Below are 12,967 nucleotides of genomic sequence, written 5' to 3'. Positions count from 1 at the left end.
CAACGCATTTCTAGCAAAACTATACACATTTACGGCCATTATTTACACTATTTTGCCAACTGTCTGGCACACTGTCACATGTGAAAACTTTTTTAGATAATTAGTTCACTTTGCAATCAGCCTAAGCACTATAATACAGGTAAGCTCTGTGTGCGGAGTACAATGGAGGGAGCAGGAAGAGTGAGAAGTAGAAGAGGCCGAGCAAGAGGACGTGGAGGTGAAGTAGTAGGATGAAGAGGACGACAAGGACAAGGAGGAACAAGAGGAGCAAGAGGAGAATGAGGAGGGGGGAGAGGAAGGGTAAGAAGAGTATGTCTGTGAAGGTTCTCAGTCATCCAGGTCATCGTAGTCAAAGGAGCTTGCAAAGAAAAGCGTCTGGACTTCTTTACAGTTTTTCTCGATTGCTAAAACACATTTCTTGAAACTACGCCTCATATCCTCACAACTGTAAACACAAATCCATAACATCTCACTCAATTTCCCAAACATCCTATTTCCAGGTCAAAATGAAGCTCTACACCCAAAACTATTCACTCCTGCTGAAAAACCAAACTTTGCCCTCAGACATCAAACACAAGCCCTCAAAAACACACACACCACAACAGAGTTTTGCACACTGGTACAATTACAGTTTTTACCGAATGCCTAAACACTAACTGTGATTCCTGTAGCACAATTTCTAAAACTAGTCAGACGTATGGCAAAACCACTCACTGAGTGTGCAAAACTAAAAGCACAAAAACTGCTTTGCACTCAGTTTGCAATTTTGTAACACACACTTTGCAAGACTGTAGGCACAATTCACTGCACAACACTCAATTTCCAAATTTCCAACACACTCCTAGCAAAAGTATACACATGTATGGCTATCATTAACACTAACTTGCCAACTGTCTGGCACACTTTCACATGTGAAAACTTTCTTAGATAATTCGTTCACTTTGCAATCAGCCTAAGCACTACAATACAGGTAAGCTGTGTGTGCGGAGTACAATGGAGGGAGCAGAAAGAGTGAGAAGTAGAGGAGGCCGAGGAAGAGGACGTGGAGGTGAAGAAGTAGGATGAAGAGGACGACAAGGACAAGGAGGAGCAAGAGGAAGACGAGGAGGGGGCAGAGGAAGCATGTTCACTGCAGACCACGTAACCCATATAGTCATTATGGCGATTGCAAATAATCCTATACTTGGAAATAAACACTTGTGTTTGTTTTGATGTGTTTGACTAAACACCAGTACTTGAAGTTTGGATCCCTCCATGCTTATGGATCTATGACAGAAGTATGAGCTCAAACTGACATAGCCTACCTTGTGCACAGGGAAGGCAAACGCCAGATGTGTTTTGTATTCATACCATCGGTGTGCAGTTGGCGCATTGTGTGCTTAGTAGATGATGGCTTGTGTGTACTGTTTGATACGGAAACACCATTTTTACAAAGGTGTGAAGAGTTAATCTAGCTGTGTTTGCTTTTGCAAGAGAACTAAAATGTTTGGATAATTGGGTGACAGGTTGTTTTATTTGTGTGTAGAGTTTTGCTAAATTAGCCAATAGTTACATAACATGTGCTTAAGCAATCAGAAAAAACTGTAATTCAAAACAATAGTTCCAAAACAAATAGGTTGCTTATGGTTCTCCCCTTCAAAACCCTTGTCACATGATAAACACAAAAGACACAACCAATGTATGTACAGTGGCACATTTTTATTCATGTACTATACAGTACAACACACACCAGAAACATTATCCCACCTCAGCATCTTGTCTTTGGTCTGGGTCAGGCCAGAGAATCTCATCCACATCACAGGCTATATTGGCCCCAGCCAGGCAGCGGGGGTAAAATCCTCTTGCATGCCTGATCCACCCCTGGCATGCATCTACTGATATGTCTAGGCAGGCCTCTTCCATGGCCTGAAGGAGGTGAACACGGACATAAGGTTCTCGGTCATACACTTTCCACCGCCATGCCGAAAATAACTCCTCTATCGGGTTTAGAAAGGGAGAGTATGCAGGCAGAAAGATATTAGAAAACCTTGGGTTATTGGTAAACCAGTCACGAACCAGAGCAGCGCGATGGAAGCTGACGTTATCCCACACAACAACGTAGTGAGGCTGCTCTGGCTGTGCTGGTTCCCTGTAGTCCAGCTGGAACATATGTTGTCTTAAACCATCAAGAAAAGCAAGGAGAAGCATAGTGTTATAGGGTCCTAGTACGGCATGGCGGTGGAGTACCCCTCGTTGGCTGATGGCTGCGCACATAGTGACATTCCCCCCACGCTGACCAGGGACATTTACAATAGCCCGATGGCCAATTATGTTCCTCCCCCTTTTCCTTCTTTTGGTCAGGTTAAAACCTGCCTCATCCACAAAGATTATTTCATGGGGAACAGGCCGTCCTTCAATCTCAAAGATTCTCTGCAAAACACATAACACAGTAGAGTCAATCGGTACCCTGAACCACAGTTCAAGAGTGCTGAAATGGCAGCATAAACTGCCATGCTGTGATGGTACACAATACTTTATACAGTATCAAAACTCATACCTGAACATATTCCACACGTTGGTTTTTCACTCTGTCAGAGTTTCGTTCGAAAGGGACTCGGTATGCCTGTTTCATCCGGAATTGATTCTTTCGGAGGATGCGGTCAATTGTGGAGAGGCTGATGGCATTTATGCCTCGAAAAAGATGATCATCCTCAATCACTCTCCTTTGAATCTCTTGCAGGCGGATTACATTATTTGCAATTACCATGTTTACAAGTTCCCTCTCTTGCTCCTCCAACAAAAGCCTTAACCTGCCTCCACCAGGTGGTCGTCTCTGTGTCCTACAAAAATAGAAGCACTCATTACTGTAACTGTCACACATTCATTTTACAGGCAAATAATGGAAACATACTCAAGACACATAAGTTCAGTAACTTAAACGTTACTGTACAAAGCAGTCTTACTGCAAGTACACCTACCTGTTTTCCTCCCTGAAGGTTCTGATGATGGAGGCAACAGTGAAGCGACTCAAATTTAGTTGTACTCGTTGCCCAGCCTCCCTCATAGTCATCCCATGGACAAGGACATGGTCAACTAAAGTGGCTCGAATTTCATCCGAGACTGACTGTCTTCTTGCCCTTGCTCTTCCCCTTCCTTGTCGCCGTCGTTCTCCACCTCCACCTCCTTCACCACGTCCTCCTCCTCCTCCACCTCTCCCTCCTCCTCCACCACCTTCCTGTTGTCCTAGACCACCTCCTCCTCCTCTTCCACTACGTCCTCCTCTTTCACCATGTCCTCTTCCTCCACCACGTCCTCCTCCTTCACCACGTCCTCCTCCTCCTCCACCACCTTCCTGTTGTCCTAGACCACCTCCTCCTCCTCTTCCACCACGTCCTCCTCTTTCACCACGTCCTCCTCTTTCACCATGTCCTCTTCCTCCACCACGTCCTCCTCCTTCAACACATTCTCTTTCTCCACCACGTCCTCTTCCTTTGCATCTCTTTGGATCCATTGTTTCAAACCTGAATGAGCTGACTTTGGCCCTTTTATCTATCCATCGCAGGTTCTGATTGGTGTGTGCTAAATTTTGACTCCTAGTGTTTCCACCTGGTTAATTGTGTGCTAATTGAGCTCAAGCTATGCTGACTTAAGTTAACATTATTGCATGCTAGTGCTTTCTAAATGACTACATGGTGTAAGCACTGTAAAATGTAGGGATTTGTGTGTAGAGTTTTGCAGTAACAGTTCACCAAATTTGAGTCATGTGTCAAAGCAGGGAATAGTGTTTATAGTTCAGGGAAATGGGTGAGCTTTTTGAACAATAGCGTTACGGTTTTGAAATTTTAGTTTAGAGGCCTGGTTATAGTGTTTAGGCAATCGAGAAAAACTGTAATATGATGGCTTGTGTTAACTGTTGGATACGAAAATACCATTTTTACAAAGGTGTGGAGAGTTAAGCAAGGGTTATTCGCTTTTACAAGGAAACTACAATGTTTTGCTGATTGGATGAAGGGTTTTCTTATTTGTGTGTAGAGTTTTGCAAAAATAGCCAATAGTTACAAAAAATGTGCTTAAGCCATCAGAAAAAACTGTAATCATTAATTAGTTATGACCAGTTTGTGAATGACAGGAATCATGATAACTATATTCTCGACATTTTTTAGGTATGATTTAAGGCATAGAAAGTTCAGATCTGTCATGTACTGTCCGCATTCAGCAGAAGTTTGTGCTGCTTTTTAATATTTAAAACATCACTACAGCTAGATACACAACCTCTTTCCAGATCACGTTGTTACATTTAAAAATAAAAGCGCTACCTCTCAAACACTCGCTATAGTTCCCAGCCTCTTGTACAGAAAACTGAAGCCAGTGTGGAAAAAAGTATTTTTGGCCTCTATAGCTAAAATGTTTCCTGTCTGCATTAAAAAGGTATCATCTTTCTGAAACTTACTTTTTTGCATAGTGTTAAAGCTCAAAGCTCAGGTGTGACTGGCAGGTGCCAGCACAGAACAATGCAGCTGACAGCTAGGCCTCACCTCTGCCAGCTGGATCACCGGTGTGGACGTGTTGATTGTGTTTGTGCTGCTAAGGCACTAATATTCTTTCTTGCTGCAAGTTACAGCCCACCCAGGAAATCCGTGCTCCTTTTTCAAGCAGGGGCATGTGTCTGTGCATTGCACCCACAAAGTTAGCGCTAACTCTTGAGTCTTAGATGATAACGGAGCCCTTCAACCTATATCATTAAAAAAACAATGACGAGGCTTCAAAATGCCAGATGATGTCCATCTTAAATATACAGTCTGTTTCCATGCATAACCTCTAATGCAATGCAGTATTAAAAGTATTATACACACAACTGTGAGTGCTGTTGTTCTCGTTAATATAATTCATAGGCTGACTTTTTTTTTTTTACCACACATCACAAAGGAGTACAAAGGCCTCTGTAAATTTCACTACACCCAAAGAAAATAGCCTTTGGGGGCTTTAACAGAGACCAGCATATCTGAAGCTGTGATGTACTTGAATGCACTGACACATGTTGCATGCACACGTGTGTGTTTGTGTCCATATTTCATGACACTGATACTGACAGGAAGATTTCCCTAGCCTCTGCAGCCTTGGCAGACATATGATTGCTGTAGATCTTCCATCATACACTTGCACGTGCGCGCACACACACCCACTCACACACACTCATACACACACTGGCTGGATGGAGATAGGAAGGTGGCTGACATTTGTGGTTCCTCGGGTGAGGACATGGCCTTTTCTACTCATTTCTCTTGGCCAATCACCCAGACTGAAAGGGGAAAGAAAGATAAGGCCTTTTGTTTGGCCTGACAATGTCCTACTGATACTGCCATGGGAGACCATTCAGTGTGTGAGACAGTGTGTGCGCGTGGGTGTGTGTGTTGGGTCTAGCCCACCCTTTTAAGACAGGAAACCCCTCTGAGAAGACATTATTACAGGAGAGCATTTGCCATCAGAGCCACCTTCTTTTAAGTCTAACACGCCATCACAGACATACAGTTATATGGTTTAAATGCCACAGATTTTGTCTTACAGCTGCTCTGTCTCTAAGAATTTGTGCTCTTGTGCAACAATCAGCCCTACAATATGGACTGAATAATCAGCACAAGGGCCACATGCATCCTAGCATTAGAAATAGTACAGTTCTGGAAAAAGCATGTACAGTAAATGCCCAGTGAATTGGGACTGGACCTGATATGTAAATGTGCCTGTCTCTAAAACACTTGGCCAACTCTGTTGTTTAAATGTGCTATTGGCTATAAATAAGCATGACAGTCAACAAGAAAGGTTCATACATTTTTCATAGTGCATGTTTGAGGTATATTTTTTCCATTTAAAAAAAGAATTAATGCAACACAATTCAGTGGGCTATATACTAAACTTGAGAATAGAAACAAATTATTAATCGAATACCACCAGTGTTATCGGTCTGGTTGATATTTGGATTGATTGACTGATTTAAAAAGCTTGACACAAGTTACAACATCCCAGGTAGGCATCCTAATTTTATTATTTTATTATATTGTGTTGGCTGATAAAAAGCGAAAAGGTTGGGTTAGTTTAGTTATTGTTAAAGTGTGAAGCAGTCTAAAATTGCAGGGGAAACACAGCCCATGTGGCTTCTTGGCTTATGTTTGACTTCTGTTGTGTCACTGTGTATTATGCTGTGTCTTTACTTTGCACTGTAATGCTGCTGCTGGCATCTTGTGGCAACTGATTCACACTTAGCTGTAGTGTCATCAGTGACAGTGGCTTATTAGAAGAGAAGGGAAAACTCCCTTCATTTGAGTTGCAGTAATAAATGCCTGGAAGATGCAATCAGCGACAGAATATGGTTTAGTTTTTGTTTTTGTCACAAATGTGATTATCACGACTTTCCTTAAAATATGGTGATATAATGTTGAGGCTCTATCAGCCACCACTGATAACCGCTAAAGCAGAATGTACGTGAAACTGAGTTGTCCAAACGCAGCCACGAGCCTTTTCCATCTCGTACCAGCATGCATGAATGCACTGTTCACTGCTGAACAGTGACAGCAGCTCGGTGGTGACAGCACTGTATGATGTGTGAACAATGTTGTTCTGATCTGAATGATTTCCCTGCAGTCACAAATGCTTTATATTTCTGACATTCGGACTCAGCGCGTACAAGGTATCATGTGAGCAGCAGGCATATGGACAGCTAACAGTTTTGGCTCAATACCCCGACTACCAGACTACTACTTCACATCCTTGAGACGCCATGCTGGCCTGATGTCGTCCCATATCATTAGGCAGCTAGATCTTACACTGTTACCAGTAAATGGTGTTAAGATAGTGTCAGGTGGGAAGGGGGAGTGCACTCATTTAAGGATATTGCTCCCAGAAAAAGGGGCAGCAACCAAATGCAGGAGGATTGATAATTTTGTCAAATTGCCGGCAGCACTTTGAGGTCTTACCGTCAGCTGTCGAACATCTTAAAGAAGATTCTGGTATAATATATGAAACCATCTTCATAATGTATCAAAATTGAATGGCTGGAATACCACTTAAGGTAGTGGTGGTGTAATTGGTACTCAAAAATCTTAATAGTATCATATATCTTGGGCTGGGCTTTTAAAAGGATCTATTGTGTGATCCTGCCTTGATCTCTCCCTCGCTTCCTCGCTCACATACACACTCATGGGATAATGCATTCAAGCCATCATTTCATCTTGGAATTCCCAAGCGTATCGGGACACCACATGCTATAATGATCCTCTGTAAATGGCTTGGTTGGACCGCTAACTTGTGTAAATAGTGCAGGGAGATACTAATGTACTATCTTGTAATAGGGGGGAAATTACCTGCCTATTACAGCTAGACCCTCCGAGAGGGGAGGAAAGGGGGAGGAAGGAGCTGAAAAAATGATGAATGATGGGAAAGAGAAAAAGAGAGGATGATGACACTGATGAAAAAGATGAAACGGAAGCTGAGAAGCAATTGAATGCGTATAGGTCTCCGTTCTGTGTGTGAGGAAACTTTTTAACAGTAAGAAAAATCAAAATAAAGCAGCTGATTGGTCAAAACCAAACAGATTATAAAACAACACCGGGCCCCATCTCCCATACTTTCTCTTCTTTATACTTAGGAATTTTTGTCCACAAGAAATTGAGATTTTGAAAATGTGGCTGATTTATCCAAATAAAGCTTTTTAAAGCAAGCATCCAAGGTCAGAACACCACAGTCCTTCTGTTACTTACCGGTGGCACTGATGTCGCTGCTGTGTTTAAAACATGATGTTATTTCTCCCTGAAGAAATGTTAAAATCTAATATTTGCTTGTGGGCAGATTGCTTTTGGCTGAAAATTAAGGTTCAAGCACAGGTTGTGCTGTGCTTTTTTACTTTTGACTTGCAACAGACCTTCTCGATCAATTTAAATGAAAATGAAAAGGGGAAAAAAGTAGCATTTATAAAGACACTTAATTATAAAAAAGATTGTAGCTGCATTGTTGAACCTCATAATCCAGATTATCATGAACAATCAATACAAAACAAGTGTGGGACAGAGACAGCCAAACAACTGCAGGAAATGGAAATTTCCAACACTAATTATGCAGTAGTATTTGTTACAGCTCCAGAAAATCTCAAAAGCCACCTTCAAAAGACTAGAAATCTGCACCCACCATAATTGGGTACGTAGAAAAGATTTACAAGGTACAATAAAAGAAAAATCTGCAACTCAGCCCATTGCTTTGCTTTGATATAGTACATTATCTTTTATGCCCCATTATGTACCTTTTCTTTCTGATCAACAGCAAATCTGCAACTTCCCCATCTGCCTCAACTTTACACAGACAGCAAACATCAACTTCAGTGTCAAACCCAACAGATTACAAAACAATCACTGAGGATCATCACTGATGATGGAAGCAGGGTCTGACTATAGTCCAAACACCAGGCCATATGGCAAATTGGGCGACGTCGTGTAAGATGTCTTTAGCCTCTGCGTCATTTTCGGCAAAGATGGCGCTGTGATCTGCGAACATCAATTTAGTTGCAGATTGGTCTTCAGTGAAACAGACGGTGGCCATTGGTCAAAAGCCGGCTTGGTCTTCTCCGCTTGACTGCTTATGATGCTTTTTTAGGTGCGACTGAATGATTTTCATCAAGACCTTACCAGCAATGGAAAGAAGGCTAATTCCACGATAGTTCTTGCATTCGCGGGTGTTGCCTTTCTTCTGAAGTGGGATGAGAGAATAGTCTCTCGTCTGTTCTCCAGATCTATTGAATTAGTCCATGAAGTCGAGAAAGGAAGATGTTTCCTCCAGTTTTGATTGCCTCTGCAATGAATTTGTCCTGCCCGGGTGATATCCCATTCTCTAGCGCATGGACTGCATGTTTGACTTCTTCAGTTGTTGGTCTGGCATCTGACATCGGTGCATGTCATGCGTCAACCACTGTTGTTACCATGATATTACTAGGGTATTATATGGTTATGACCTTTCAGGTGCCCTTGATAGGTCAAATGCACTGGAACCTAAGAAAATGTCAGCAAATAGAAAAATGCTGTAAAAGCACACAAAACAATCTTTTTGAGGAGACAATAACCTGAAGGAACAGCTGTGGAAGTGACAAGCTAACAGTAAACAGCTAACAGCAAACATGTATCTACAGCATTATATGACTTATGTGCAGTGTAGGGACTAACACCTTATTAAGTAACGCGTTACAGTAACTACGTTATTATTGTGGTAACGAACACGGTAACGCTAACTTAATCATTACTTGGATTTAGATAGGGTCGTTATTCATTACTTCTTGTGGTGGCTATCGCGGAGCTTCCACAGATTCAGTAACATTAGCAAGTGGTGGAGGCCAACAGGTGGATGAGGGAAAGGGGAGGCAGGAGGAGAAGAGACCCGAGGCGGCCGCTTGTCCGAGTGTCAGGTGTACTGAAGTTATGACCTGCAGTCTATCTGGGTCAGATATGAACCAAGTTAAGGTGGAGTTTATTTTCGTTATGCTGACTTTTTCGTACTGGGTACTAGCTAGCATGACGGAGTTTCTATACAGCTGGGTGGTGCTATGATGTTACTGATGTTGAACTTTATTTTGTTCATAAGGTTAATTATTAGAGTTGCCAACCGTCCCCTAAAAAACGGAATCGTCTGATATTCAGAGAAAATATTACGCGTTTCGTATTGAGGTGAAAAGGAATGCAGTTTGTCCCGTACTTCAGCTACAATGAAAAAGACACACAGCTGCAGTTATTCTGTCATTACGCTGCACATCTGCCTTTATGATTTTTCCTATAATGGTGGGCCGGTCTCTAGTCAAAACGCCCGGGCCGATTTCTTGTCCCAGTTCAGCCCTGTATGCAGCTCATCTGTAGTCAGTTGTTACCTACATCTTCCTATTCGGAAGGCAGAATTTCCAAGTTCTGAGTACAATCGAAGCACCGCGACTGCAGTTTTCGTGTTGGATGTAAAAAGTGCACATGACGCTGTGACGTAGGCTAGAATCATGGCGGCGGTCAACGAAGGTCCAGGCGTGGGATTTCTCTCGTGGAAATATGCGCATTATTTTTTCCTTTCTATTGGTACGTGGCACAGTGCACTTGTGGCAAGTAAGCAAGCTAGAAGACTGGCAATCTGGCTGGGTATCCAGTTACGGAAGCAACACATTAACAAGAGAATTCTGAGTAAAACCAAAGTTACTTTCCCTAGTCACTAGTTACTTTTAAAGTAACGAGTAACTTGAAGTAACTGAGTTACTTTTGATAGAAGTAACTAGTAATGTAACTAAGTTACTGATTTAAAGTAACTCACCCAACACTGCTTATGTGATAGAAAAACACATTACCTCACATCTTTTTGTCCCTCAGAACACTGACAAATGCCTCAGTGCAATCCTCCACATCTTTAGGTTTCAGTCACTTTCACAGCTGTCTGCTCGCATTATTATGTCCCTAAAAAACACTTCCATTGTGTTTTAATCAACTTCTGTTGTGTTTTAATCAACTTCTTTTGTGTTTTGTGTATTTTTGCATCACTGTTCTACTTGTTTGTGGTTGCGGTGTATTTGACCTTTGAGGAACAGAACTTTCATGAAGCAATCTAAAAATGCCAAGTATGCTTACAGCTCCACCCAAAGGTACTACATATATGGAGAAATCTTTATCATTAAAGCCCACAAAGTCAGCATCTGTTAAAAAACAAACACTTTTAGCTCTAATGGTGCTTTCTCTCATTTTAGATGTATTAAATTATGCACTACTATAAAACAAGCCTTGGTCTTTATGCTTTACTTTTAGCTTTTGGGTGTTTAAAGTCCAGCTCTAAGGGAGGATCTATTGACTCAGAGTATTGGTCGAAAAAATATTTGCAAATGTTAGCTCCTGTAGAGGGTCTATAAGTGTTAATTAAACAGCTGTAAAGAGCCATTCATGATGTTTTGGTTAATTTGGGTCTCATTCTCGAAACAACATGCCATGCCTAATGAATCTCCTTTTCTAATCTGGATTTTGTTTGCTGACAAAAATCCAGTCTTTATAATGCCAGCACTATGTTTTGTCATGCGTGTTTACAGAAATTAATTGAAAACCTTTGGAGAGTTGGTTGTAATGCGCACTAATTTCCTTCAGCTATTGGTGAAGGATAAATTGGCAAACACTCGCATAATGTGTTCATGTGAATAGACAGTTTAGATCGCTGTTTGTTAACAATATTTGTTTGCTTAGTTATTGTATTCATGGAGACAAATATGAGGCATGTCTTTTTATGCTGCTTCATTTCTTGTTAGTTGTTTGCTATTATGATAACAAGGATCCATTTGATGTCAGCAGGCCTTTTATCTTCAAATGAGCCATTTAAATGTCATTACTGTAGGGCTGCCTCTGTGGTGTGTGTGTGTGTGTTACATTTTTTACAAGGCCCATTCATGTCTTGTCATTTTTCCTACAATGCGAAATTACTAGCATTCACTCTCTGCTGCTGCAACAGTAACAATATTCACTTTTAAATTTTTTTTTTCATTGTGACATAAATTCAAGCTTTTGTCCATTTTACTCTCCTCAGTTGTTTACTATATAAGCAATGGGCCATAGCATAATGACGCAGGAAATTAGAATCATTATTCACTAATCCAATAGCTTCCTTTTGAGATTTTTAGAGTTGGACATAATCTGTTTTTGAGTTTCCCTTTCATCTTTTCAAAACAGTGGAAAGCTAATAGAATTTTTTAGTAGATTATTCTGGTTATTATCTTTCCACCAGAGCTGGTCTAACAGTCAGTGAGTAGTCATGCTAAAAACTGTTTATGTTATTATGTTGTTTGCAGGACTTTGGTAGGTGGGGGAACCCTAAGACTGGGTGTAGCGGCAAGCATGGGAAAAAGAATTACTCTGAAATAAGTCAGGACAAACTGTGTTGTGAGCTTCAGCATATTTTTCTTCATGTAGTGACTGTGATCAGGTGACGTGTGCTGCTGCTTCACATTCACCGCTCCAGGCACGTGCAGAGGGGGGGGCTAGAGGGGCTTGAGCACCCGCCCCTTTCCTGATGGATGCCCAAAGTGCCCTTTTGTTGAGGCAACTTTTTTTTTTAAAATTTTTTTTTTTTTTTAATGTGTGTGTGCGTGCGGAGTCCTGTCTGTGCCCCTCAGCAATAATATTTAACTATTAATCACAGTTTTGCTAAATAAAATCTGGCTTGCATCAGTCACATGATCACATTTAACCAATGATCGCCCTTGTCGGCAGAACGCGCTGGTTACGGGCCGGGAACGAGCTCACAAAGAGCACGCGCATTTTTTGCGGTCTGGAGCTGTAGGAGAAACACAAGTTAACTCAGAGACACAGACTGATGCGACAAAACCAGTAAGTAGGTGTACAGCGTACACTGTAGTGTGTAGCACCCAGGAGTATTGGCTTATTACGTACACGTTGGAAAGTTGTCTTGTTGCAACTGACGAACTGAAACAAACGAGCGTGCTGTGTGTGCAACAGCGCGACAAACATTACCTGTCCTTTTATTAACTGCACAAGTAGTCATAGCTGCTGGCTACCTGTGTAAGGCTGTCATGGGTCTGTAGCTCTGTCACTGTTTTAGGGAACATATTCAGTTTTAAAGTAAGTTACAGGGCTTTTCCTGCCTTTCTGGAGGGATTATATTTCACTAAAAAACGATCTAATATGCATGTCCACATAATTATGCATTATTATAATTATAATATATTAAAAAAACATGCTGTATTTTAAAGAACATACATTAAGAAGTAGATTATATTAGATTTATATTTTAAATAAGACAAAATTTGGATTTTACAGCAGTAAAATTATTGTATCTCTGCAGTTTAAAAATGTAATAAGCTTTGCCCCTGCACAGAGTGGATAGTGAAACAAATGGAATCATCATAAATACATTATTTCATATTTATTACTTCCCCCTCCTCATTGCTTTATTATTGTAGCTCTAGTAATAAATAATTATGTAAGGA

The 12,967-nt window shown here is 41.2% G+C and overlaps 1 protein-coding gene across 2 annotated transcripts; it reads right to left on the bottom strand.

Annotated features, from left to right (window-relative positions):
• Positions 1-1,667: 1,667 nt before the first annotated feature.
• Positions 1,668-3,838, bottom strand: LOC309700746 (uncharacterized protein). Of its 2 annotated transcripts, XM_082524534.1 has the most exons (5): positions 3,349-3,838; positions 2,958-3,312; positions 2,537-2,819; positions 2,227-2,409; positions 1,668-1,976 (listed from the first exon to the last, which is right to left on the bottom strand). In XM_082524534.1, exons 1-5 carry the CDS (start codon positions 3,488-3,490, stop codon positions 1,884-1,886), a joined length of 1,056 nt encoding a protein of 351 aa, XP_082380660.1. In that variant the 5' UTR covers positions 3,491-3,838; the 3' UTR covers positions 1,668-1,883. The 2 variants fall into 2 exon arrangements, with proteins under 2 accessions (XP_082380660.1, XP_082380659.1); XM_082524533.1 differs by lacking the exon at positions 3,349-3,838 and having other exon boundaries at positions 1,671-2,409; positions 2,958-3,284.
• Positions 3,839-12,967: the final 9,129 nt, after the last annotated feature.

Source organism: Aulonocara stuartgranti (genome assembly GCF_965226115.1).
Source record: "Aulonocara stuartgranti genome assembly, chromosome: 23".
Taxonomy (NCBI): Eukaryota; Metazoa; Chordata; class Actinopteri; order Cichliformes; family Cichlidae; genus Aulonocara; species Aulonocara stuartgranti.
Note: the sequence above shows the minus strand (reverse complement) of the source record. Positions and strands in the feature narration are given on the sequence as shown.

Bases quoted from the DNA above. Each gene is read 5' to 3' on its own strand.
- LOC309700746 (XM_082524534.1), bottom strand. From the start codon at position 3,490: ATGGATCCAAAGAGATGCAAAGGAAGAGGACGTGGTGGAGAAAGAGAA. The intron at 2,410-2,536 runs GTATGAGTTTTG...TGTGTTTTGCAG, and splicing joins AACGTGTGGAATATGTTCAG to AGAATCTTTGAGATTGAAGG. The intron at 1,977-2,226 runs GTACTCCACCGC...TAAACCCGATAG, and splicing joins CAGCCATCAGCCAACGAGGG to AGGAGTTATTTTCGGCATGG.